General features: G+C 44.7%; 1 protein-coding gene across 2 annotated transcripts in view; it reads right to left on the reverse strand.

The window, feature by feature from the left end:
* The window catches only part of grid1a (glutamate receptor, ionotropic, delta 1a), a 149,333-nt gene that overhangs the window by 33,727 nt on the left and 90,986 nt on the right, over positions 1 to 24,620 (reverse strand). Inside the window, exons 1-2 of one of the 2 annotated variants that reach the window (XM_084709489.1) lie at positions 21,655 to 21,928; positions 11,758 to 11,963 (exon numbers count right to left, since the gene is read on the reverse strand). In XM_084709489.1, the coding sequence (XP_084565615.1) occupies positions 11,758 to 11,963; positions 21,655 to 21,928 (480 nt within the window). Of the gene's footprint in view, positions 1 to 11,757; positions 11,964 to 21,654; positions 21,940 to 24,620 lie in introns of those variants that run through there. The other variant, XM_084709488.1, reaches the window with a different exon arrangement.

The following is a 24,620-nucleotide window of genomic DNA, read 5'->3' on the forward strand; positions in this document are numbered from 1 at the left end:
AAGAAGTTGTCAGACCAGAAACTTGGTCCACAACATACTGTATCCACATGCAAGGTCACTGTATTGCATCCAGATTTGTAATAATTAAATTGCCCATTTGCAGGGCACAATGTATCATTGAGGCTCTCCTGCAGCAATGCATCCATTCATAAAAAAAAGAAAATCTATAATTATATACATAACATGCAAAGGTACATGTTTGGTCACAATCAACACAAGTGTTAGTATTTGGAGTTATAGCACTAGAGTGCTTAAAATACCCATGGTTATTTGTTTTCAGCAGCACTCTGTTTTAAGACCATTAGCCTAGAATAATGGATCGCAGAGTTCTGAGTTCGCTTTGAACCTCCCAACCTGGAATACACATCTTGGAGACCCTTTAAAAGTCATTTTTATTTGGGTAACACATTAATAATTGAGATACCACTTCAGACACTGTTACCTTCAAGGCAGGTTGCATAATATAGCTTAGAAGCCTCATAGGAATCTGTATTAAAGAATAAACCGTTATTCAGAATCCTGTAGAGACGTGGAAAGCTAATTGAAACTTCTACTAAAGGTGTGCAGTGAAGAACAACCAAGTACAAATTTGTGTCTCAGCGTTTGTTCTGCAGGAAGAGCAGGTAGGTAGTATTCAGATGTTAATGGGTGGCTCAGAAAGAAACTCATTTATCTGACTTTGCCACAGTTGAAGCTAGCTGTCAAAGTTGCTTCCTACATTGTGAGACTGTGCTTGCGCATCAAGAGAGGCTTCATGGGGGAACACAGTGGATGGCGATGACTTGGGTTCTCCATCTCAGACACCCCCCCCTCCACCCCCCCCCCCCTCCACCCCCCTCCACCCCCCCCCCTCCACCATGCTCTGTCCTTGTGCAACACTCAAGGCTGTTCAAGCTTATCAGTCCCATCATGCACCAGAGGCCTCTTTCCACTTTGCCTCTGAGACAACAACACTACCCACCAGGTAGTGGCAAGCACACACACAGAGACAGACAAATAGACACATAGACACACACACACACACACACACACACACACAGAGACAAACACACACACCCAGATACACACACAGACAGACACTACCCAGACACACACACACACCCACTCCCAGAGCTCTTATCTATGTTTTAGGCTTCGGGGCTCAAACACTCACAAAGGAGAGACTGCCAGAGACTGGGAGCCCAACAGGGAGGTGTCAGGAGAGAGGAGCTGGGAAACAATAATGCCCCTGAAAGTGGGAAAGGGGTATTAAGATGTGACAGCTTGCCAGGATTTGATGAGTCGAACTGTCAGACAGGCTTCAAGAACAAAGTCAACTCCTATCTCCTCTTCTCCTCACCTGCAGCCTAAAGGTTTACACATTTCCTGGGCCACTCGAGTGTATCAGTGCCATAGCGCCTCTGCTCACTCACATATTGATGGTAAAGCTGGTCACAGTTAAGATGTAACCTACAAATAGATTTTCTGAAGCTGAGATTGACTATGGATAATCTTGATTGAAATGCATCTGACTTGTTTCTAAAGAAAATTAGGGTAGCCATCATGAAATCAAAAATCAAACCGATTTACAGAAACCCACTCATTCCAGTAACTTCAAAAAAGTACCCTATTGGAGTCTTAACATCCGATAAGGTAACAAACAGGGACATTCAGCTAAAAAACAACAAACAAATAAACAAAACACAGCACTTAAATAATTCAAAAATTAGACACAGGAACAAAATGAAGACCTGGAAAAGAATTGAAGAAATATCCGGTTCCATGAATCTGTAATGTGGCCTTGCCGCTTCTGCACTTGTTTTGTTTGTCTCTTATGAACAGAGGTCAACTGGTCGTAGCTGGGTGGGTCTGCACGAGTGTGGTGACCACCTCACAGGGTGGGAGGGGAAGGGGCTCCTGTATAGGCCCAGAGACTAACTTTAAATGTATACTATTAATTACATTAAAGAGCATCGGAGTGGTGTGGGAGGGTGGGAGTACAGTACAGTTCATAACAGTCGTGTTCTGTGAGCAGAGCTGACAGGTAGGTTGGTATGAAGCAGGCAGATAAACAAGTGTTGGCATTCTGCCAGCCCCAATGCTTAAGAAAGTCAGGAGATATGGCCCATAGCTGTGCCTGGCATTTCACTTGGTGCTTCATGTTGGCTTTGAAGTGGGAGGTGGAAAGCTGTACTGTGCTTTTAAAGTTTCAAAGTGCAAATGTATATGGACTGTAGATAGTATATTATAAACTTTCATGAATCTCGCAAAGAAGGTCATTTGTTTTTATGCCTTGGGATAAGTTAACAACTGTTTCATCACAAATGTCGACCTGTTTTCACATTTGGAGATGTGCTTTTTAGACAGCCTTTGCTTGAAGACTCTTACACATCATCATATAAATCTTTGAAATAAAGTGCTAGTTTCAGAAAAAAATTAGTTAACATACAATTATATAAATTACATATTTTACTGTAAAAATGTATCTGTGTGTGTGTGTATGAGAGAGACAGACAAACAAGGAAGACTTGAGGGTAACTGAGAAGTGGTCTGTTTCCAGTGTGGACGGAATCTAATTTCCAGTGTTTTCTTGTATTGACTGCAAGTAATGACTGCACAGCTTCATAGCCAGCTAAAGCTTTCCAATACACCTGAGAACTTCAATTCAATCTTTCACATCAAGACACAATAAATGTCTCAACTGTGCGCTCAGGGGACTACCAAGCTCTTTCATACAGCACAGGCTTTCTAAGGGGACCAGCTATTTGGCAGTGACTTCAGTATGTAATAGCTTGTAAGGGAGAAAGAAACGGATGGTGGAGAAGCAAGCAATCATACGGATGCTAAAAAGACCCCTATAAAGTTGCACAAAGCAACAACAACAACAAAATTATCCAACTCTCACACATGCATAACGACAGGCATTATGCACTGTGCAAGCTGGAGGTAATGGAAGAGGTTGTGTGAGAGAGCCTGATCAAAGCCTATATTTTATAATATAATTTCTATATTTTGAAATCACTTACTTCTCCGTTAACTTGATTAATGGGCCTGGCCTAGTCGTCAGACAGAGCAAAAGGCCTTGAAAAATGATGCAATTACTGCTTTCTGAATAGGGGCTCTGAAAAGGCCTGTTTGAGAGAAGGATCTGGAGGAGATTCTACAGGGCATCTTGGACAGCACAATCCCTCCTCTTCATCCATCTCTCTGACCACAGCCAGCCTTCGGCTCAGCTCGGCCAAACCCCCCCCCCCCCTCACACACACACACACACACACACAACTAGACCACCCCTAGCAGACTGGCCTCAGTCATAATATGAAGCAACAAACGGACATGAACAATCATCAACAGCAACAATGACATTCTGTTTTTCTTTAGTCCCTGACTCCATGATGAATATTGTATGAGCTGTACTCTACCGAACTCTACTATTTGATACTGCATTTCAATTTAGCTTGAAGATTGATCTTATGATCAATAAACCCTACAAAGTCAAATGCTTGAAATCACACTCTGTGGGGTTGTCAGTGATGCACTGCAACTGCTGTAATATGAAGTACTTGATCTCAAGTGTTGCTATACAGACAAAGGCCATTGTGATGAAGCATATCAAGAATTATAAAACCCTTCATGAATTCTGTCTACAATCATTGGGTAAAACTAATTGCTAATCAATAATGAATCCAAGGGAAATACAGATGAGATTAGGTTCAGAGGAGTAATTGACTCAATGAGTATCTGAATGTGGGAGTTAATGAGTGAGTGAAAAATGCATCCTTTACTAAATGCATTTTCAGAAGCTGTGTAGTGCTGGGGTCAGTGAACACATAGACCTTTTCACACCAACAACTTCCCCATGTTTTACCCCTGTTGGTGTGGAAGGGGTGTAGGACTCGGACGTCACACAGATGTTACTCACATTTACAACAACAGATGATCTCGTCAACCCCCTACAATTTGTAGACAATAGATTAGATACGATTCTTATAGTCTTCTGCTCTGAACTGAGGCTACCACTGAACACAGCTTAGATACACGTCATGATATACCATCTGTGTGCGTGTTTGTGCGTGTGTGTGCAATAAACTAAGTATTGCTGGGTCCATTGTAGGCTAGAAGTGAAATCAAAGAATTACAATAATCTCAAAATTGATACCTGTACACGTCTTCAGCCGTAGAGGGGTAATGTAGCAGATATGCATACAGATTACCGAAAATAATGCTTTACATTACGTGTCCACATCAGTTTATCTAACTGTAGGGAGTTAATAAGGAAATTCAAAGTGATTGTATTGACTGTAGCTTTACATTTTTAAACTATGGCAGACCAAGGTGGTTGAAATTTTTTCTCCACAGAACTTGCGGAGTGTGTGATGCGATGTGGATTGGGAGCAAGTACCTGTTTTCCAAATGGTTGGCTTTGCAATTATCCAACAAATTCCTATTTGGTGTTCCTCCCTTGAGAACAGTGCAATAATTCACCTGCTAAAACATTTCAGAACTTCTTGGCAAAACTGAAAAGTGTAGAACATCCAACACAAATAATAATCCTCGAGTTGCATCAGATATTCTGTTAAATCACATCACAGATTGGGTGATCAAGTTTCCATTGCAGCTGCCGCCTAATTCTGACTAAATGAAAAAGCTTCACTATTCAAAACATGAGCGTTACTCAACAGGTAAACAACACTGATGAACTGTTACAGAAAGGGGATGTAGTACGTCTATGCACGTGTGTGGTTGGATCAGGCATTATCAACCAATTGAAAGTGTGCTATTCACACACAGTCTCGATGCACACAGCCCACAGCATCTCAATGACACGACAAGAAGGATTTCTGCTGTTTCTGGTCACATCAACAGGCAGAAGAGTGTTATTGTCCTACGGTAAAGACCGTATAAATCACAGAGGTGAAACGCAGAACAGCGTGGGTCATGACGCTGCACACGTGACACTTATGGACAAGTTTAGAGGTCAGAAGATAAAGGAGATGGACTTGATTACACGCCTTTTACGGTTTAACCATTTAGTCTCCTACTGCACGGTGGCTAAAAGAAATAAAACGTGCCCAAGAGGTTTACGGTTTCAATAACACTAAGGATGTCTGAAAATCACAAACATCCATCAAAGTTTATCACCCTCCGTCAGGTCATGAATACCTTTTGGGGAATGCAATGGCAAAACACAAATGAAATTCACGGGACGTGAGTTAAAAGCATTTCCTCTCTGTGTTGAGCAGTGCTGTAAATGATAAAATAAATTTGACATTTTGTGCCAGAAACACATTTATAGATTTTGTGGTAGTAAAGTTTATGAGACTGTGGCTCAGGTATGTTTGGTTGTGGGGTACCTGGTGTGTGGCAACATCACATTCAGTATCAGGATACTGAAAGTCTTCCACATGATGGAAACAACTGGTTACTGTAATATTGTCTGTCGTTTATCATCTTCATCATCACAATTATCAACTACATCATCCTCCTCATCATCGTCATCCGACCGGTGAATAGTTACTCTGTCCTCTGAAGGGCCTCTGAAACTCTAGACTACCAAAACATTGAAATTAAGAATACACTACTTTCTCAGTTTTAATTCGCGAGATTACTTATGAAAAGGTAAATTATTTATGAAAAGCCTTTAAACTTCCTTAGATGATTCATAATACCATGAGTAATAACAAACCATCAAGAAAAAAGCTTGCCAACTTCATGCATTTCCATTTTAATAACAGAAATGTAATATGAAGCTATTTTTCATGATTATTCCTTCCTGCTGTGAATTATTCACCTCCAGAGGTGTTCCAATCCTATATATTTTTAGAGCAGGGTGCCCCGACAAAAGTGTTTTGCCCATTCTCTATTTCCTCTGCATAAATAAACTTTGCATGACTTCCACCCATTCTATTAAAATGCGAATTATGCGCTGAAACATCCTAGCAGAAATGAGTTGTTGATGTGCTTCAGACCCCTTCATGTGAACAAACAATTTACGTGAAAGATTCAAATTTAAACAGCAACAACACAATTATGCCCCTGTCAAGTAACTGAATTGCCATTTCCAGCCAGTACTGGGAGATAGATTAAGGGCGAGGACGTGCTGTTGCATTTTGGTCAAGCAGCTTTGGTATGTTGGGTGTACAGTATACCTGACATATGGACATTGCAACTGTCTCCCCTCCGAAATCCGTCTTGGTTAAATCTGCCTTTGTATTGCTGAGACTTTGTATTCAAAACAACTCGATATACTTCAGCATGTATGTATAAATTGTGTGTGCGTCTGTCTCTCTAAAGTCAGCAATTTTTTTTATTACAGAATGTGGGTGGAATACAATAGATGGTTTAGTGGCACAGAATGTGACAGTGTATCATAATGTCCTTATAGAGACCAGTCGAGAAATAAAGATATGGAATACAGAAGGAATGACAAATAGATGAAGAACTTTAGTGTGTAAAAGAGAGAATGAGAGAGAGAGAAAGATGGAGCCAAACAGAAAGAGAAAAAGAAAAGCAAAAACTGGAAAAAGCAGAGACACAAGAAAATAAACCATTGGGGTAGAGGAGAGTGTGGCGAGCGAAATAGAGGGGAGTTCTGTACGAAGGAGAGAGCAGAGGGCAAAAGAAGAAGAGATACAGGACAATGATAGATCACTGTCTGACAGGTTCAATTTGTCATGATGTTATAGTGAGGAAAATGGAATTGAAGAGTTACATAGGTGGGTCAAAGAGAGAGGACAGGGGCAGGGGAGGCTTCTCTTGAGCCAGAGGGGAGTGATACCAGTGGACAGTAACCGAGATCAAGTCCCTGGAGGATTCAACCTGTAGCACCTTACGTGGACTCAGTGGTGAAAGGACATTACTCTGATTATAATGTCATGCTTGGGCCTTTAAAGCCTCAGAAACAGACCTGGCACCTTTTGGTTTGAATGTTGGTCCCATGACTGGAAGGTCAGTGGAAGCCAGCTGATCACTGCTGGTCTTAAGGAACATCTGGATCCTACACGGCTGTTGACTCCCGTTAGATCCAAACTCTGAGATTATTCTGTACAGGAACTTGATAGGGTCAATATTTTGTCATCATCTATTACAAAACATTTTAAATGTTAATGTTTACCTAGTTAAATTACCAAATGTAGAGGACATAAACACAAGACAATTTCAATTGTGAGGGGAAATCTAAATCACTATTTATTTGTGGTGCCCTTTATTATTTACTACGATGCTGTGATTATTGTGACAAAATGGAAGCATTGCTAGAATCCTCCTGCCCTCCTTAACACATGTATTACTGCAGGATACACAAGCCAACAGGAAAGTTCTACATCAGGGGCCTGAAATATGAAGCGTCTCCAAATGACAGCACTTATGCAATCAACACCAGAGACCCTCATTATCATTCTGCACCTGTCTAATTGAACTGGAGCCCTTTTCTCATTCCATGCTTGCTGAAAGCACAATTGGACCTGCCCAATTATACCTGGCCCCTCTTATTAGTTGTGAGGGGGGAAGGGGGAGAGTTGACAATGATGGATTAGGGGGAACCCAGGATTGGACTGAGCGGAAAACAGTTGTGCCAACTGGTGGTGCCTCTTTTCCCTGCTGTAAGGCGGGTGTGGTCTTTGTTCTACAGCCCCTGAGTTGAATGTGACCTTGTTTCCGGTTCAAATGACCTGACCAGGTCCAGGTGCAGTTGACATAAAGCTGAGCTGGACGAGGACGATAGGAAGAGAGGCTGTGGTAAACCGAGTGAAAAAGAAAAGGAGGGGAACAGTAAAAAAGAGATAGAAAGAAAGAGAGTAAACAAGAGACCTTTTCCTTAGCTCTATTTGTCATCAGGAGTTCACTAACGTTGACGTAAAGTCGCATATCAAGGACACACACATATTCCAGAGTGAGCGTTACTGACAGAATCCTTCACGTTCTTGTTCAACAGGAGGACGTGTGTGCGCAGCGGCCCGCGGTCGTCGTGGCAATGACTCTCCTCACCTGACAAGTCATCACTGCTGTCTGTCCGAAGCGCCACATAATGGCACGTCAGAGCGATCACTTTTAAATCACACAATCCGCAGATCCACTTTAGTCAGGCAGACGGAGGAGTCCTTGGCATCAAAACACCATTCCCGGCAAGGACACACTTGTTTATGATACCTCGCACACCAAACATCAGGATGCCTGTGTTTTTAATCAGTGGCTTATATTGCTTCTCCTTCTTTGACAAGTGAATCTGTTTCCAATCGCAGCAGTCATCCGGCCTCTGTCAAATGAGTTTGGCAGATACCTTGTGAAAGCCTTGAAAGGGCCAGAGTTACCCAGCCGAAGTGTCTCAGACACTGCCCACAGCATGTCTTCTCAGTCCAGCCCTGGTCCACCGGCAACGCTGTACCGATGACGGCTGTGTCAAATCAGATACTATGACAAGCATCAGACTGGCTCACTCCTCAGCTGATATCCATCTCGCCTGAGCGTCGTTCAGGTTCATTGTTTCTTTTCCGAGCGACGGAGAAAAAGTGACACAATCTTGTGAACGTTACAGTAACGAATGAGACGAATCTTACCTCGGCGACGACGCTTCTGCCACAATACCACGGTTATTTACGACGCATCCATCCGAAGAAAGCAAGATGTTGAAAGCGGCGACTGCAGTTCATCACGGGGGCATGAGGAAAGTACCCAAGTCTCTGAGCAGTAATCTACTGACCGAGAGGCATGTCAAGGTCATTGAGATAAGGCATAATTTATCCCATCCATGGGTGAAGAGTCCAGACTCCTTTCTACAGGCGCCCAGGTGCCAACTGACTGAGACACTCAGCACCCGGATACACGATTTTATGTCTGCTTTTCAGTTTTATTTGATGTTAAAATGTTTGCAGTTCTGTTACGTAATAGTATTTTGTACATTTTTAAATGCACCACTGCTGATTACAGTAGAGCCTAAAATGTTTAGGCTCTACTGTAATCAGCAGTGGTGCATTTAAAAATGCAATTTTTGTGTTCTTTCATATTAAAAGACATAGTACAACTGTACATTGTGTACAACAGAACACTAGTTGTATGTTGTAAAGGGTTGTAAAGGGTTGTCAAGGGTTGTAAAGGGCTATGTAGACACTTTCGGTGTGAACTGGCTAACAGTTATGAGCGATTGCATATCATCCAGCTCTAAAATGTCATGATTTGACTTTTACAGTCGTGAGTGGGAGAAGGTATTGATCCTACTTCTAATAGCATCAGAAGCCAAATTGGGTTTAAACTAAATGGAAGAGAAAAGAGAAGTGGTTGAGTCTGGGTGGTAAGGAGCTTGTTATAGGTCACCGTAATGATGAAGAACTGATCGATAAGATCTCTTTGTAAGAGGCTGACTATATTTGCCGTTAGCAAATACAGATTGTACCCTGTGTGTGGGTTTGAAGATGCAAAAAGCCCTTTGCTCATAAGCAAACCTTTAGAACCTCTCTTACAGAAAACTCATTCAGTCGGCCAACCTTGCAGCTTTTACCCAGTCTATCTCCCCCCCCTCATGGCAAATTCCCCTCCTTGGTTTAACATTTCCCCCCAGGACGCCTATCACTCCGTCTCCCCTTTCTTCCTCCTCTCTCTTCCCTGGTGCGGGCCAAACTCAGAGGCTTTCACTCTCCCTGGCACCCCTTACCCAGGCACCAGGGCTATCCATCACTGTCCTGCAGAGCTGGCAAAGCGACAGACACCACTCAATCTGTCTCCCCCGGCAACAAGCCCTGAGGGGTGGTGTATAGGGGGGAGGAGGGGGGGGCGGAGGCAGCAGTAATCCTGAGAGCCAGAGAGGGGCACAGGAGAGGGGCACAGGAGAAGGGCACAGGAGAGGGGCATAGGACAGGGACACAGGACAGGGGCACAGGACAGGGGCACAGGAGAGGGGCACAGGACAGGGGCACAGGAGAGGGGCACAGGACAGGGGCACAGGAGAGGGGCACAGGAGAGGGGCACAGGAGAGGGGCACAGGACAGGGGCACAGGACAGGGGCACAGGAGAGGGGCACAGGAGAGGGGCACAGGAGAGGGGCACAGGACAGGGGCACAGGAGAGGGGAATGTACAGTAAAGGCTCTGCTGAGTTAAGGTGAAGGCTCCCCAGTACAACGACCAACCTAAAGTTTTGTGTAACTGCCTGTGAAAGTCTGATTCCACCTGAGATCTAAGTGAACCAGGCCAAGGGGGCAGGAGTGAAGTACGAGAAGAGTTGAGCTGGTGGGATTTGACTCCTGTACATCCTCTCCAAGCAAAAAGCATCACAAACCAAACTACATTTGATTTAAAGGTTGAACCTAACTGAACGCCCAGTCCTGTTCCTGAGTGTGGATTGTGAAAAGCCCATTTCTGGTATGTTTTCCGGAAGGTTTCCTTTCAACTCCTACTTCCATCCGACTGGCTCACACTCAGAGAAATACTGATTTGATTCACAGCAAGGCCCTGTGTTCTGCTGGTTTGCCGACGGATGACATGGTCCATGGTAGCGGGACCTGATCTCCATGGTAGCGGGACCTGATCTCCATGGTAGCGGGACCTGATCTCCATGGTAGCGGGACCTGAACTCCATGGTAGCGGGACCTGATCTCCATGGTAGCGGGATCTGATCTCCATGGTAGCGGGACCTGATCTCCATGGTAGCGGGAGTGGCCCAGAGCTGAAAGGGTTCCTGGTGTCTCGAGCAGCAGAATGGCCCTCTCTCTCTGCTCGTACGTAGCAGAGCATGTTGGCTTCCGCTCCTGCTCCCTGTGGTCTTCAAACTGAGATTAGCTCCCCTTTGATGATGATATTGATGGTGTTTAATGAAATCTCTTGTGCATTAACACATTTCACTACTTTTAATACATTAGCATAATTCTTGCTACAGTGGGTGACTGAAGGACGTGTGGGTGCTGTGCTGAAAGTGCCTGAGCTGGGCTCATTCTGAGCCTCCTGTTAATTGGCAAAAAGAGAGCATACACAGCATAATCGCCTGTCTTGTGTGTGTGTGTGTGTGTGTGTGTGCGTGCGTGTGTGCGTGTGTGTGTGAATGTGTGAGTGAAAAAGCAATATCATTCACATAGAGCAAGATCAAAGCCCAGGTTCGTTAATAAAACTTGAAAGACTTGGTGTATTCACCACCAGCGTATTGATTTATTAGCCTATGAATACTTCATTTTTAAATATAATAACAAGGCATAAATGTGGTAAAAGATAGATCAATCCAGGACTGGGGCCTTGTAGTAATTGAGTATGGGTTAGCAATAGAGTTTTACTCGTAATTAAAGGAATATTTACTGTTAGACTCCCCCAAAAATCGTTGCTGATTGTGTTTGGTAATTCAAACAAAATTAATTCAGCCTGCTTTTCCAATACAACCCGCACTTCGTCCAACCAAAAAATCATCAAATCACGCTGCCTTCCTCCACATCCACTTATCCACACCCCCTTCGAACGACAGTCCAATCACGATGAGACAAACACAAGTGAATTCATCAGCAGGTTTGGGACTTTACCGGCTTTGCCGTGACGGGTGACGGGTAGCGTGTGACTGTGGCGTGTGGCGTGTGACTGTGGCATGTGACTGTGGCGTGTGACTGTAGCTTGTGGCGTGTGCCTGTGGCGTGTGACTGTGGCGTGTGACGTGTGACTGTGGCGTGTGGCGTGTGGCTGTGGCGTGTGGCTGTGGCGTGTGGCTGTGGCGTATGACATGTGGCATGTGACTGTGGCGTGTGACTGTGGCGTGTGGCTGTGGCGTGTGACGTGTGGCGTGTGACTGTGGCGTGTGGTGCGCGTCTCACCTGGTGGATGAAGACCTGCGCCCCGCGGGGGCTCATGAGCAGGACGGCCCTCCTCAGTGTGTCCCGGTAGCGGTTGAGCTCCTCGGTGCGCATGCTGCTGAAGAGGTCGCTGAAGACACGGCTGACGTTTCGGTCCACCCTCTGCAGAGACACGTCCAGGCCCTGACGGGACGCCTGGTCCAGGAACGTCTGCAGCCCGCGGATATCTGAGAGGAGAGAGAGAGAGAGAGAGAGGGTGAGTGTGTGTGTGTGAGAGAGAGAGCGAGAGAGAGAGAGAGAGAGAGAGAGAGAGAGAGAGAGGGTGAGTGTGTGAGAAAGAGAGTTAGACAGATAGAGAGGGTGAGTGTGTGAGAAAGAGAGTTAGACAGATAGAGAGGGTGAGTGTGTGTGAGAGAGAGAGAGAGCAAGAGAGACAGAGAGAGAGAGAGAGAGAGAGAGAGAGAGAGAGAGAGAGAGAGAGAGAGAGAGGGTGAGTGTGTGAGAGAGAGAGTTTGAGATACTGGAACATATCATTTTGAATGGGAGTTTGCAGGGTGGGAGATCTCAGGGACAATTAACTCCTGAGGTGACACTGTGCCTCAGGCAGCTGTCTGTCAGGTAAGACCTGCATTCAGGCAACATTTAGCGAGCCCGGAACCCAGCACGGCACCGTTGCCGAGAGCAACAACAAACTCTTCCACAGCTAAACAGTGGCTTTGAAGGTTTCCAGAGGCTTGCCAGGTTTACACAGTGCGTGTTTTAGTCTTCATGCGCAGAACTTCACTTACAGAGGACAGGCAGAGCTCAGTGTCTCAGGGTTTTGGTAGCTTCAGTAGGCAGGCAGGGGGGCCTTGCCGCTCTGTGGCGTTGTTTGAGAAGTGAAGCTGGAGCACTCAGAGCAAATCAAAGGGGATGGAGAGCTTGGGAGAAGGGCTGGGGAGAGGGGCTCTTCCCAGGGAGCAGCTTTCCCCTCCGGTTATTGCGAGACAGCCACAGCAGCAGTTGTGTCAAACGTCAGGCCGCGTTGTTCTGGAGAGGTGAACTGAGCCATTGTAGGTGAGGAAGTGCCTCGCCTCCTTATCCACAGCAGGAGTTGTGGCAAACTGCACTGTCGTGCTTTGAGTGTGCCTCGTGTGTGTGGGCCTCGTGCGTGTGTGTGTGTATGTGTGTGCCTCGTGTGTGTGTGTGTGTGTGTGTGTGTGTGCCTGAGTGCCTTTTTGTTCTTTTCTTGTTCTTTCTCAACTTTTCTTGTTGCACCTCTGGGGGCTTTCTGAGTCATCAAGGACCTATCCGTACAACATACACCGGAACAAATAGTCCTTACACACACACACACACACATACACACACATACACATACACACACACACATCTACCTTCTCAAAGCAACACACAGGGATCACATATTAGAAAAGATACACAATTTCTTTCCCAAACACAAAGTTTGCAGGAAAACATGGATATTCCTGATGCATTTTTTCCACATATAATCTCTTCGGTTTACCAAGCTGTCTCTTCTCTAAATCTAACCATTAAACAGGCCCCGGGAATTAAAAACATTCATCATGCTGAAGCCAGAGAAAGTTGCTCACTTTAGAATCCACCCTTGCCGACACAGTCACTCTCTCAGGGGATAATAGCTGTGAGAACACATTACTTTTCTGATTGTTTCCAGAAAGAGAAGCATTCTATGATTACCCTGGATAGTGTTATAATGTATGTTTTGTCTAACAGCAAAACCGGCCGGAAATCCCCACCTGTCCTCAGGCAAACAGAACAATAGAAAACTTAATTATAGCTCTTTCCCAACTGTCCCTCACTGCTACCAGCTAGAAACATATTTTCCCCATTTGTCCAGCATATTTGCTTTTCTGCTGTGACAAGCGAGATTAGTTTCTGGAATCTCTGCGATTGGGTATTCATAGTGTGTTCTGCTCTAACAGAAATTAAAGTGAGGTTGTATTGAACGTCTCACTGACTGCTCTGCTAATGTAAGTTACATCTTCCATTTCTGGTGAAGAGCATAGTTTCAAGTAGGCTCAACCAAGAGAGGAGTTGTTCTGTGTTGATCTACAAGTGAGTTTAACATCCAAATTTACGAGATCGTTTTTGTACTAAATCAATTGATTTGCTTGGTTCATTTCAAAGCAAACATTTAAGAAAAAGCTGCTAATTGGATTTATCCCCATTCATTTGGGTTCCAAAGGTGCTACTGTACCAACATACCACAATGTTTATGGGATTAACTGCAGAATTTCAGGGTGATGATCTTGACTAATATAATGCCTCTGACAGCGATAATGTGATGAACCAAAGACATCCTTTCACAATGACTGCAGCTGAAAAGAGTGGGTGAATGATAAAAGGTAAGGAATTATAAGAAAAGAAAAAAAGAAGCAGCTTAAGTTCAGCATCTCAATTCAAAGAGAGTGCAGCTACAGGGGAGGTCATGGCAATTATCACGCTATTTTAAGCATTAAAATATGATTGCAATGAAACATTTAATCAAAAGCGAAGACTAACTCCACACCTGTCAGACAGTAGCATAATCATGAAAGAGACATTGACAAAGAACTGCTCTACTCTAAGTCTCCAATCCAACTATTCCTTTCAGTCACTGCTGTCCATCTCCATATCGACCTTTCCCTGGGTTAATGCAGGCAATGTAGATTACTTTTAGGCTTTAACTAGTTTCTCTTTTTCATATCAGCTGCTTTGGCAAGCTGTCCTTTATGTGCGTGTGTGTTTGTGATGTGAATGTGATATGTGTAAGTGATGTGTGTGTCTCTATTGTGTTGTATTATTCTTTAAGAAATGGTTCTGCTATATTAGGACAAAAATGAGTGCTAATTTCATGGTATCACATCATTACATAGGAATTAAAAACAAATAACATTTCAATTGGCTTTCTTAGAAATACTGACCTGTCCATCCTATTCCCTTGTCAGTGACACTGCACATTGTAGTCCGGTGACAATGACACTGATTGTATCCCTGGTATACAGCTACCCCTTCATAAAGGAGTGGCAGAGACTCTGGATCGATGCGGTTTGAGCTGAATCAAACGTATTGATGACGACTGCATTGTTTTGTACGAGAAGAAAGGCTTTTCATCCGTAGCAGTAAATGGGATAGATTTACTGTGGAACCCTGAAACATGTGGAGGTGAAGAGAGAGTTGCAGTAGCTTGAAGGTGCATTACTTTAATGGACTGGAATTACACAGCTGACGCCTTGCTCCAATAATATTTCAACGTTGCAGGTTATTTCTTGCACTTTTACAGATGAAAGTAAACCCCAAAGGCTTATTTCTTTTCAAACAGCAAACGCAGGTGAGAGCTTTCACATGAGAGAAAAGAGCAGAATCTTAGTTTAGATAATATTCATATAACATAAACACATTTTAAGTGATGAAAGGACAGTTACAGCTCTCTGACTGACCTGTGGTCAGAGTGCATGTCAACACAGAGTAAAAGTACATTAGTACAGGATTAGTACATTTTCCTTATGAGAAAGAAAAGGCCTTTGATATTCCTCAAGGCAATAAGCTAGGGTCATATGGCTTTTCATGTTACGAATGACCTAACAAGAAAAACTCAAACAGGAAGTGTGTAAGTTGACAGGTATGTTTTCCTGAAGGATTGCATGTAGTTCGAAAAAAATATGATTACAGGCATAGAGCACACAGAACCAGCCTTGAAACTAACGTTGTCCTAAACATAGACTTAACTGCTGCTGCCACCAAGTAAATCCTATTCTCTTCTTCTTTTTTCACAGTTAAGGTTCAAGGTTTCACGGTCGTTTCTTGTGCTTTATCCGATCTATCTCTCTCTCTTTCTAACTTTCTGTACACTATCTCTCTCCTACCATCACCACTCTGCCTTTGTATTTCTACCTTTCTCATGACACAGGTCTCTGGCCTATTCTTCTCAGTTTGCATGTGTTCGGCTCCTTGTTTTCTAAAGGACTGTGTCAGAAACCACCCCTCACTTTTCTGAGGCAGCTAAATCAATCTCTCCCCTAATACCAGTCTAATTCCTTCCTCCTGTTGGGAGCCGGCTGTGAGCAGGTCAGAGACGGATGTACCACCTCCGCGCTCCTTCCTAAGCCCAGGTAAGCTCACCAGAACCCCATGAGGGGTGTTACGTATCCGCACCTCAACCCGGTTGGACTTCTCGATGGTGTGAGGCTGAGGCTGGAATTGAAACCACACCAACACACAAAAGCATCATAGGCTAAATCCTTACGGCCAATTATTGGACAGGTTTTGGGAGCCCAGTTAAATGGTTTGGGGACGCTGCGTCTGCTACGCAAGATAAACACGGCCTTGATTGTCTTCATTTGATTCGGTGTTATTCTTGTGCACTCGTCCTGTCGATACGCTGCACAGCCTTGTGAGACCCACGCTGGGATCTGACTGGGCCAGGTCACGGTCAAACGGCAAATGTAAACACGTTATTCAATTCTCCACGTGACGTCAGCCTTTGACTTTGCGCTTGTCAATGTCATCTTACAGCAGGTTCAGACCGAGGGTGTCAAGGGAGAGGGTTTGTAGTCTAAGGATTCAGTTTGTTTTCAAAATATCGTCTCGCCCTCTCTGGAGCATCTTTAGGGGGGTCAGTAAAGGGGAACCTTTGTTTTGCAGTTCACAAGACTAACCACATTCCTTCTCCGACTTTCGATCTGTTTTCAGATGTACAAATACATGAGGAGCCTGAGCTCACCGACTTCAACTAAGAACGTAGGTGAGAACTGTAATTTTGTCCTTGAATTGGAAATGAAGAAAGTGTCCTTGTGGTTCCATGTGAGGAGGATGCACTAATATTCTCCAAAACATCCTGAACCAACTGAGGTCAGTTGGTAATTATTATGTGCTGCCTCAAAGTGTAAAATAGGATTAGCATTTCATTACCTTCTTCACACCCAAAGGCATCGAAAGTTATATTTTCCATTTTAATATGTTCAAATGATAATTCAGCAGCTTCCCTTAAGCTCTTGACAGACAAAGTGTGTGTTATACGACAAAGAAGTTCAGGAGGCGCGAGGCGTAAATTCAAATAATGACTTGAAACCGTCAAATGACAAATTGAAGTAGATAAGCAAAGGGAGATGGTTGACGGCCAGTGATACATTTGTTGTGATGCGAGTAAATGGGCATTCCTGGCACACTTCATTAAACCCTGTCTGGCAGTGACCCCAAGGGCAAACAACCAGCTGCTTAAGCTTTGATAACAGCAAAAGCGAAGGAACTTTCCGCATGACAACATTAGCCGTGACTAACCACACTTTCACAGCAGACCCAACCCAGGATGCAGCCCCATCCTTTTCCCTATGTCCGCTCTCAAAGCATCTAAGCAACCCTGGAAACAACAGCTTTTAACAAACTGCCATGTCCAAGTTCTGCCAAAAGTAGGGTTAGTGTTTACATGGACAGACAAAGCGCACGATCGCTTTACATTTACATTCATTTACATTTACATTTAGTCATTTAGCAGACACTCTTATCCAGAGCGACTTACAGTAATTACAGGGACAGTCCCCCTGAGGCAAGTAGGGTGAAGTGCCTTGCCCAAGGACACAACGTCATGTGGCACAGCCGGGAATCGAACTGGCGACCTTCTGATTACTAGCCCGACTCCCTCACCTTTCAGCCACCTGACTCCCACTTCTGGCAATAACACAGTAACACTCCAGATGATAAGTCTACATTTGTAATAGTTGCATGAATTGGATGGGTAATTAGTTAATACTGTTGCAGTGGCATGCAGTGTCTGTGTGTGCCGACAGATGCCTGGAGCAGAGGATGAAGAACAGCATTTTGGCTAACATCTGTCTGCACGAGAGCAGAAACTAGGAGTAGAGTTGTGGACTAAGCAGATTGTGTAATACAGCACACAAAACAGACAAACTCACTGCTAACTCAACCTAAACTCACTGACGTCTCTAAACATATCACTGTTTGTTTGGAAAAATACAGAAATTATATTTACAAATTGTAAAAAAAAAAACGTTCACAGGAAACTCGTAAAACCTCCAATCTATAACAAGCAGAATCAGTCCCTAGTGTTCTGTGCTACCATGAAGGTGGTAAAGTAGTCGACTGTGAGGATGTGGCCAATCAGTGGAGTCACAAAGACCTTGCTGTCTCCATGGTCACCTCCACTCACACCAGACAAATCCACCCTCTGCCATTCCTAATTGGATCTGTAGTTTCTGCATTCGTAACATAGTGCTTTTACATCTGTTTCTACAAGGCTTGCCTGGCATTTCCCTAAGAGCCCAACATCTCTGTGATCACTCATTAGTTCTGTGTGCTATTTAGATACGTCTGTCTGAAGAGAACTGTACGTCCAAACTATTAAGCAAGCTACAACTTTGATTGTTTATAGTATGCAGCAGATATAACATGTTCAATGTTGTTCTATTTGACAACATGAAAAGAGACCATTAAAATGTTAATGTAACGGATGCATACAATTAGATGCTATATATGTAATATCTCACATACAAAAGCAGGCTATTTCTATTTTTCTATTCTTTCACAAAGAATTGTAATCCATATTGTTCAATACATCAAGGTATCGGGCTATTAATCAGAAAATTGCCGGTTGGATTCCTGGCCGTGCAAAATGACGTTGTGTCCTTTGGCAAGGCACTTCACCCTACTTGTCTCAGGGGAATGTCCCTGTACTTATTGTAAGTTGCTCTGGTTAGGAGCGTCTGCTAAATGACTAAATGTAAATGTAAGACATAGCCTACAGTTGAAAGGTTTTTTGTCTTTTGTCTTTGTCTTCCACATTTGGGATTGTAGTAGGCCTATAGCCCTACTTTTTTGTACTACTTTAATAACTAATCCCTGTGTTACAGTAATCTGTAAGGCTATAGCTAATCTTTCCATGACACGTTCAATTCATCCCATCTGTACAGGGGAAGACATGGTTCAGTCTGGAAGCGGGTATCAAATCGATTCTGTGGGAGAAATGACACAGAGAGCACTACCACTGCTATCCTTTTCTGACTGTAAAAACTTGAGCTTCGATGTGATTTTTCCAAGAAAACATTCCACACTAATACAGGCATCACTGTAAACCTCAACGGTCTCACTTGTAAAGCTCTGGAAAAAATTGAGAGATCACCTTTTCTTTCATTTTTATTTTTTTTTGTGTAGTCACAAAGACCTTGCTGTCTCCATGGTCACCTCCACTCACACCAGACAAATCCACCCTCTGCCATTCCTAATGGGATCTGTAGTTTCTGCATTCGTAACATGGTGCTTTTACATCTGTTTCTACAAGGCTTGCCTGGCATTTCCCTAGGAGCCCAACATCTCTGTGATCACTCATTAGTTCTGTGTGCTATCTCGCTACGTCTGTCTGAAGAGAACTGTACGTCAAAACTACTACGCGAGTTACAACTTACATGTCTTTAGAATATGTAGCAGATATAGCATGTTCAATTTTGTTCTATTGGACAACATGACAAGAGACTTGTCATACTAATACAAGCACCACTGTAAACCTCTATGGTCTCACTTATACAGCTCTGGACTAAAAGGAGAAACCACTGCACCTTCTCTTTTTTCAACCTTTTTTTTTATGTTGAGAAGGACAATTCTGAGTAATTTTGAATAACCTTGAATTAGACCGTTCTGTCCCTCCCTCAAATTTGTCCTTCTCAACTTAATTTTTTTTACGAAAGAAAAAGGTGCAGTGGTCTCTAGAACAAATTCCACAGCTGTTTGTTCTTATTTTCACCCGCATGAAATAGATGTTGTAAACGGAGAATTATGTTGCTATAACCAATCTGCAAATGTCGACTTTCAGTGCTGGTCTGATTTCTCATGTGCTGTATTGAAAGGTTATACGATCACTGTTTCCTAACAGGTGCCCTCGTGCCATCTCACCCTTCCAAATGTTGTCGGGACATTGCATACAGTACCACACAACACTGCCTACAGAACTGTCTGGAGTCAGTCTTACAAAAAAACAAGTTCTGTTATTTACACCATTCTACAGAGCATGCTCACATTCGCTAACCAGGAGTCAGAGTTCCAGTCTAGGAGTCTGACTTAACTCCCTGGTGCTGTTCAGATGCTATTCGCTAAACAGCTAGCCGTTCCTGTGCGCGCGTGTGAACCAGGGAGCTAGCTAGCCTACTGCGGAGGCACACAGCCAGGGAGGGTTTTTTAGGGAACCTGTTTCTGTGACGAGGATCCTAATTAGCTTCTACATTCATTTAATTAAAGTAGTAGTGAGTTAAACACTGTTAACAGCAGTGCAAATGTCATGGTTGCTGTCTTCATAGAGCCTCATTTAGCAGGCCTGAAATAGCTTGCCTCTACAGGACTGGATATCCCGTTCATTATTATTTCACACTAATAGTGCCGTGTTACTAAAGATCATTGAGATCCTCCCTCTCCAGTATCACGCGTCATTCTATCCTGATATCATTGCCTTTTATCCAAAGAACCTTGTCTGAGAGCCATGCAAAATTGTAGACGTTTTTCATGCCAGCTGCATCTTCACAGCTGATGAAAATGGCATTATGGTCGCCATAATGCCACTAAAGCCATGGTTACTAGATACGTCAATCCAAAAGACAAGTTTACCGGTCGATTTCTCTCTTTGTCTCCTCTAACTAGAGTCAAATACAATGAAAACCTTTCTCTGCAGGACACAAGCCATTACCAGTGGCACTGCAGCGTGTCAGGCCTAATGACCCCCAACCCATGGCAACATCACCCAGTCGCACGAGTGCTCTAGTGTTCACTTCTTAAACTGAAACTTCTTCCCTCACTTCTTAGGGTTCGAAATGAGGGAACGATGAGGGCCTCTCCCCATCAGAGGTTCCCTGTGTCCTGCAGAGGAAGCTGCTCGTGACGAGAGCCTGCGAGATCTGAGGACGCCGTTCAACAAGCAGACCACTGCTCCATCTGCCTGCCGCAGACGTGAGGACGTTTCTTCAGGAATCTCACTTCTTCGGGGAACTTGTTTTATGGTTGTACCGTCGGTCAGGACGACCACGCCAACACAGCACCCATGAGAAGGCTTCTGTAATGCTGACTTGACAGCATTTGTTGCACATAAAGAGTGTTTTTTGACTCTAGGCTGTGGTGTTCTAACAGGCAGGCTCACACCTCATGCTATGGATTGGTAAAGGTCCAGTCCACAGGGGGTTCTGGTTGTCATGGGTGAAATAAAAAGTGAGATCATACACTGCCCGCAAACCCCCCTCCTGTCCCCTCAACACCCAGTGTCACTTTCTTTCACACACTCTCTCCCCTTCCTTCTCTGTGTTTCTCACCCTCTCCCCCTCCTTCTCTATCTGTTCTCTCACACACTTTCTCCCCCTCCTTCTCTGTCTCTCTCCCCCTCTCTCCCCCTCCTTCTCTGTCTCTCTCCCCCTCTCTCCCCCTCCTTCTCTGTCTCTCTCCCCCTCTCTCCCCCTCCTTCTCTGTCTCTCTCCCCCTCTCTCCCCCTCCTTCTCTGTCTCCCTCCCCCTCTCTCCCCCTCCTTCTCTGTCTCTCTCCCCCTCTCTCCCCCTCCTTCTCTGTCTCTCTCCCCCTCTCTCCCCCCTTTCTCTTTGTCTCTCTCCCCCTCTCTCCCCCTCCTTCTCTGTCTCTCTCCCCCTCTCTCCCCCTCCTTCTCTGTCTCTCTCCCTCTCTCTCCCCCTCCTTCTCTGTCTCTCTCCCCCTCTCTCCCCCTCCTTCTCTCCATGTTCTCCCTCTCTCAAGGGTACCTAATTAAGACTGTCTCTTCAGGAAGGGAATTGATTTGATTACAGTGAGAGACCTTTCTCTGCCAGCTCCGGGCTTTTCTGTCCCGCGTGGCACTCAACACCTCCGTTCCAGGGACAATCAACTCGCCGCGTTTCAGGCTGCAAAAACAGCGGCCTTGATCGCTCGCCTCTCCAAACCCACCGTAATCACTGTCGTAGAAGACGATGAACTTCTGCCAGTGTAGCTCGGTGACCAGGGTGAGCATGACGTCGTTGAGGCGGACCGGAGGCCGCGCGGCCAGGGTGTAGCTCTCTCCGTCGGGGCTGGGGTTGAGCAGGCAGGCGGTGCGCGGCGTGCCGTCGCCGGCCCTCTGGATGAACAGGTGGGGGATGTGCATGGCGTCTGTCAGCGACTGGAGGGCGTTGGCCGCGGCGCAGCCCGTCGAAGTGACCAGCGCCAGGATGCCCTGGTTCATCAACTCACAAGCTGCGGAGGGAGGGAGGGAGGGAGGGGGGAGGGGGGAAGGGGGGAGGGGGGGGGGGTGGAGGAAGGACAGTGGGAGGACGAGGAGTCGAGCGGGAGGGGAGAAGAGAAAGAAGAGAGGAGAGGGAGAACGTGGTGAGTTATACTTCTATCCCCAACAACAGATAAAGGCAGAGTTATTTACACAATGTTTTCTGTCCTTACAGAGAGGTTCTGAGAAGAGAACACTGTTTACCGACCAGCAGTAAACTGCTGTTAATGGATGAGTCACCAGCAGGAGGGGAGGAATCTACAACCTGGAGGGGAACTTGGTCAAGCCATCCTTTTGACTGTCAAAACTGTCAAAATATGCCATGTCATGTTGATCAATCATTTTTATTGCACAGAAACACACACATACACATTTTCTTGCCGATCTGAGTAATCCAGATAACGTCTGTTCATCCAGCCCCTATTTCCTGTTTTGGGGTGTGTTTACATGGCTGTGTATTTTTATGTAGGGGGGACCTTAAAAGAAGTGTTTAAAGTGTAAGAAGTTCCCCCAAACACACTGAAATATTAATGCAGTCTTAAAAACTTAGAAAAGCTGTCCATTATAAGTGGTAATAAATATCTTATGAATGGTTCAAGTCTCTATGAGCTACTGGAGTTAGACCTTATGGTAAAATTATGAGATGCTGTAAGATATCATAATTTAAGGTAACATGCTGGTTCAGAGCATTGAGAGAGACTGTAATAAGATGTGAATCCTCAAAATGAGATTTTGGTCTTTGATCTCCACTAACGAATGAATACATGAATGTTTTTATGACTTGAGTGAGCTAAATCCTCGCCGAAAAACACTTTCACGCTGTTCAAAATAGATTCATGCAAACAAACCTAGGAGCGCTTCGTGGTGATTGATTCTCCAGATTTTTGATCGTAAACACCTGTTTTCTTTGCAAGGAACGAGGCCTTGGTCATCATGCTAGACTAGGGCCTGTTTCTCAATGAGTGAAGGGACTGTTTGGCGATAACTGACTGCTCTACTTCATAGCAGATGTGTTCGCTTGAATTTTGTTTTCATGTGTTAGTTTTCAAACTTTATTTTGACAGCAATTTTCTTTGAGATATAAATCGCTTTGACCAGTGAGCCCAACCTCAAAATACTCTCAATTTTATAAATCTGTTTATAAAAAATACTAACAGACATCAGTGAAAGACTGTCACCAAAAAAAGCCTGTGATCACCAGTGTGCAAAGGGAAGATCCATGACTGCAAGATATCAGTGTGTCCAATTTCAGAGCACTTTGACGTCTTGACCAAAGAGACCTTGAGAGTTGTCCATACAAGTCATGTATGACCAGAGACATGATCTGTATGACCTGTGTACTGTATAGTACCATCACATACAATCACATACAATGTGGGGAAAGATATCTAATCCTGTTTCAGGCAAGGACAAAAAGATTTTAGAATTCAAGTTAACAGTAAAAGCCACTTTTACAGGTCTTTTATCTAAGCATAAACAGTTGAGTGAAACAGTAATTAAATGTTCACCTACGGTGTTCTTAAATAATCACCTAATTATGCTCATGGCCCACAGTGCATAAAGTAATGAAATACCACTCATGTCAATGCATAAAGCTGCAAATGCACTTCCTGAGCGATTTTAAGAACCTCGTTGTGACAAATTCAACGAGGAGGAATTAAAGGACTTTTGAAAGTAAAGAAGAGAGATGACGAGTAAGAACAAGATGAATAGACAGGGCTGAGTAATGGAGACAGGATGGAGAAAGAGGAGGAGGGGAGGGGTGGGGCAGGTGAAGAGGGGTGGGGAAGGTGAGGAGGGTGGGGAAGGTGAGGAGGGTGGGGAAGGTGAGGAGGGTGGGGCAGGTGAAGAGGGGTGGGGCAGGTGAGGAGGGGCAGGGAGGAGGGGCAGGATGTGAGAAGGAAAGAGAAGGAAGAGGAGGAGCAGAAAAAAGTATTAAGGAACCAAAAAAGGGTTGAAGAAGGAATACAATTTGCTACAAATGTGAAACGGATCTTCCGACTCCCTTACAGGACTATACAAACACGCTGTGAATCAACAGGCCTGGGGCAACTAACCAACATGATGGAAGATGGAGGGTGTCCCCGCGGGTCAACTGTATTCCTAAAGGGCTGCTTAGCGCCAACGGCACACCACTCTGCTCAGACAAACACAGGGAGGGCAAAAACATCTCCACACGCTGGTGTCACGGTCGTAAATCATTTCCCTGTTCCACACCATTCTCCTGCACTCCCAGGCTTAATGGCGCATGCAGACAATGTGTCCTTAACTACAGCACACATCTGGTGACATGGCTCTGTGTCTGCCTCTCTCTCGTCCTCCCTGCTCCTTCCATCCCGGCCCATCGAGGATGAGGGGCTCTGTCCGTTTGCCTCTAGACAGGGTGCTCCATTAGGCAGCAGACAGGCTTGTGTCGGGCAGAGAGCAGAGCTCCACAGTCGTTGGCAGGGATGATAATGACAGAATAATGACTCCTAAATGTTCTCCCTGGAGTGGACAAGGAGCATCAGTCATCTGTGGCTGTCTGTCGGACACCCAAGCTAACCTCTCTCTCCTCCACCTCCACCCAACCTGTCTGTCGGACACCCAAGCTAACCTCTCTCTCCTCCACCCAACCTGTCTGTCGGACACCCAAGCTAACCTCTCTCTCCTC

Source organism: Hypomesus nipponensis, chromosome 11 (genome assembly GCF_054491055.1).
Source record: "Hypomesus nipponensis isolate SF chromosome 11, ASM5449105v1, whole genome shotgun sequence".
NCBI lineage: Eukaryota > Metazoa > Chordata > Actinopteri > Osmeriformes > Osmeridae > Hypomesus > Hypomesus nipponensis.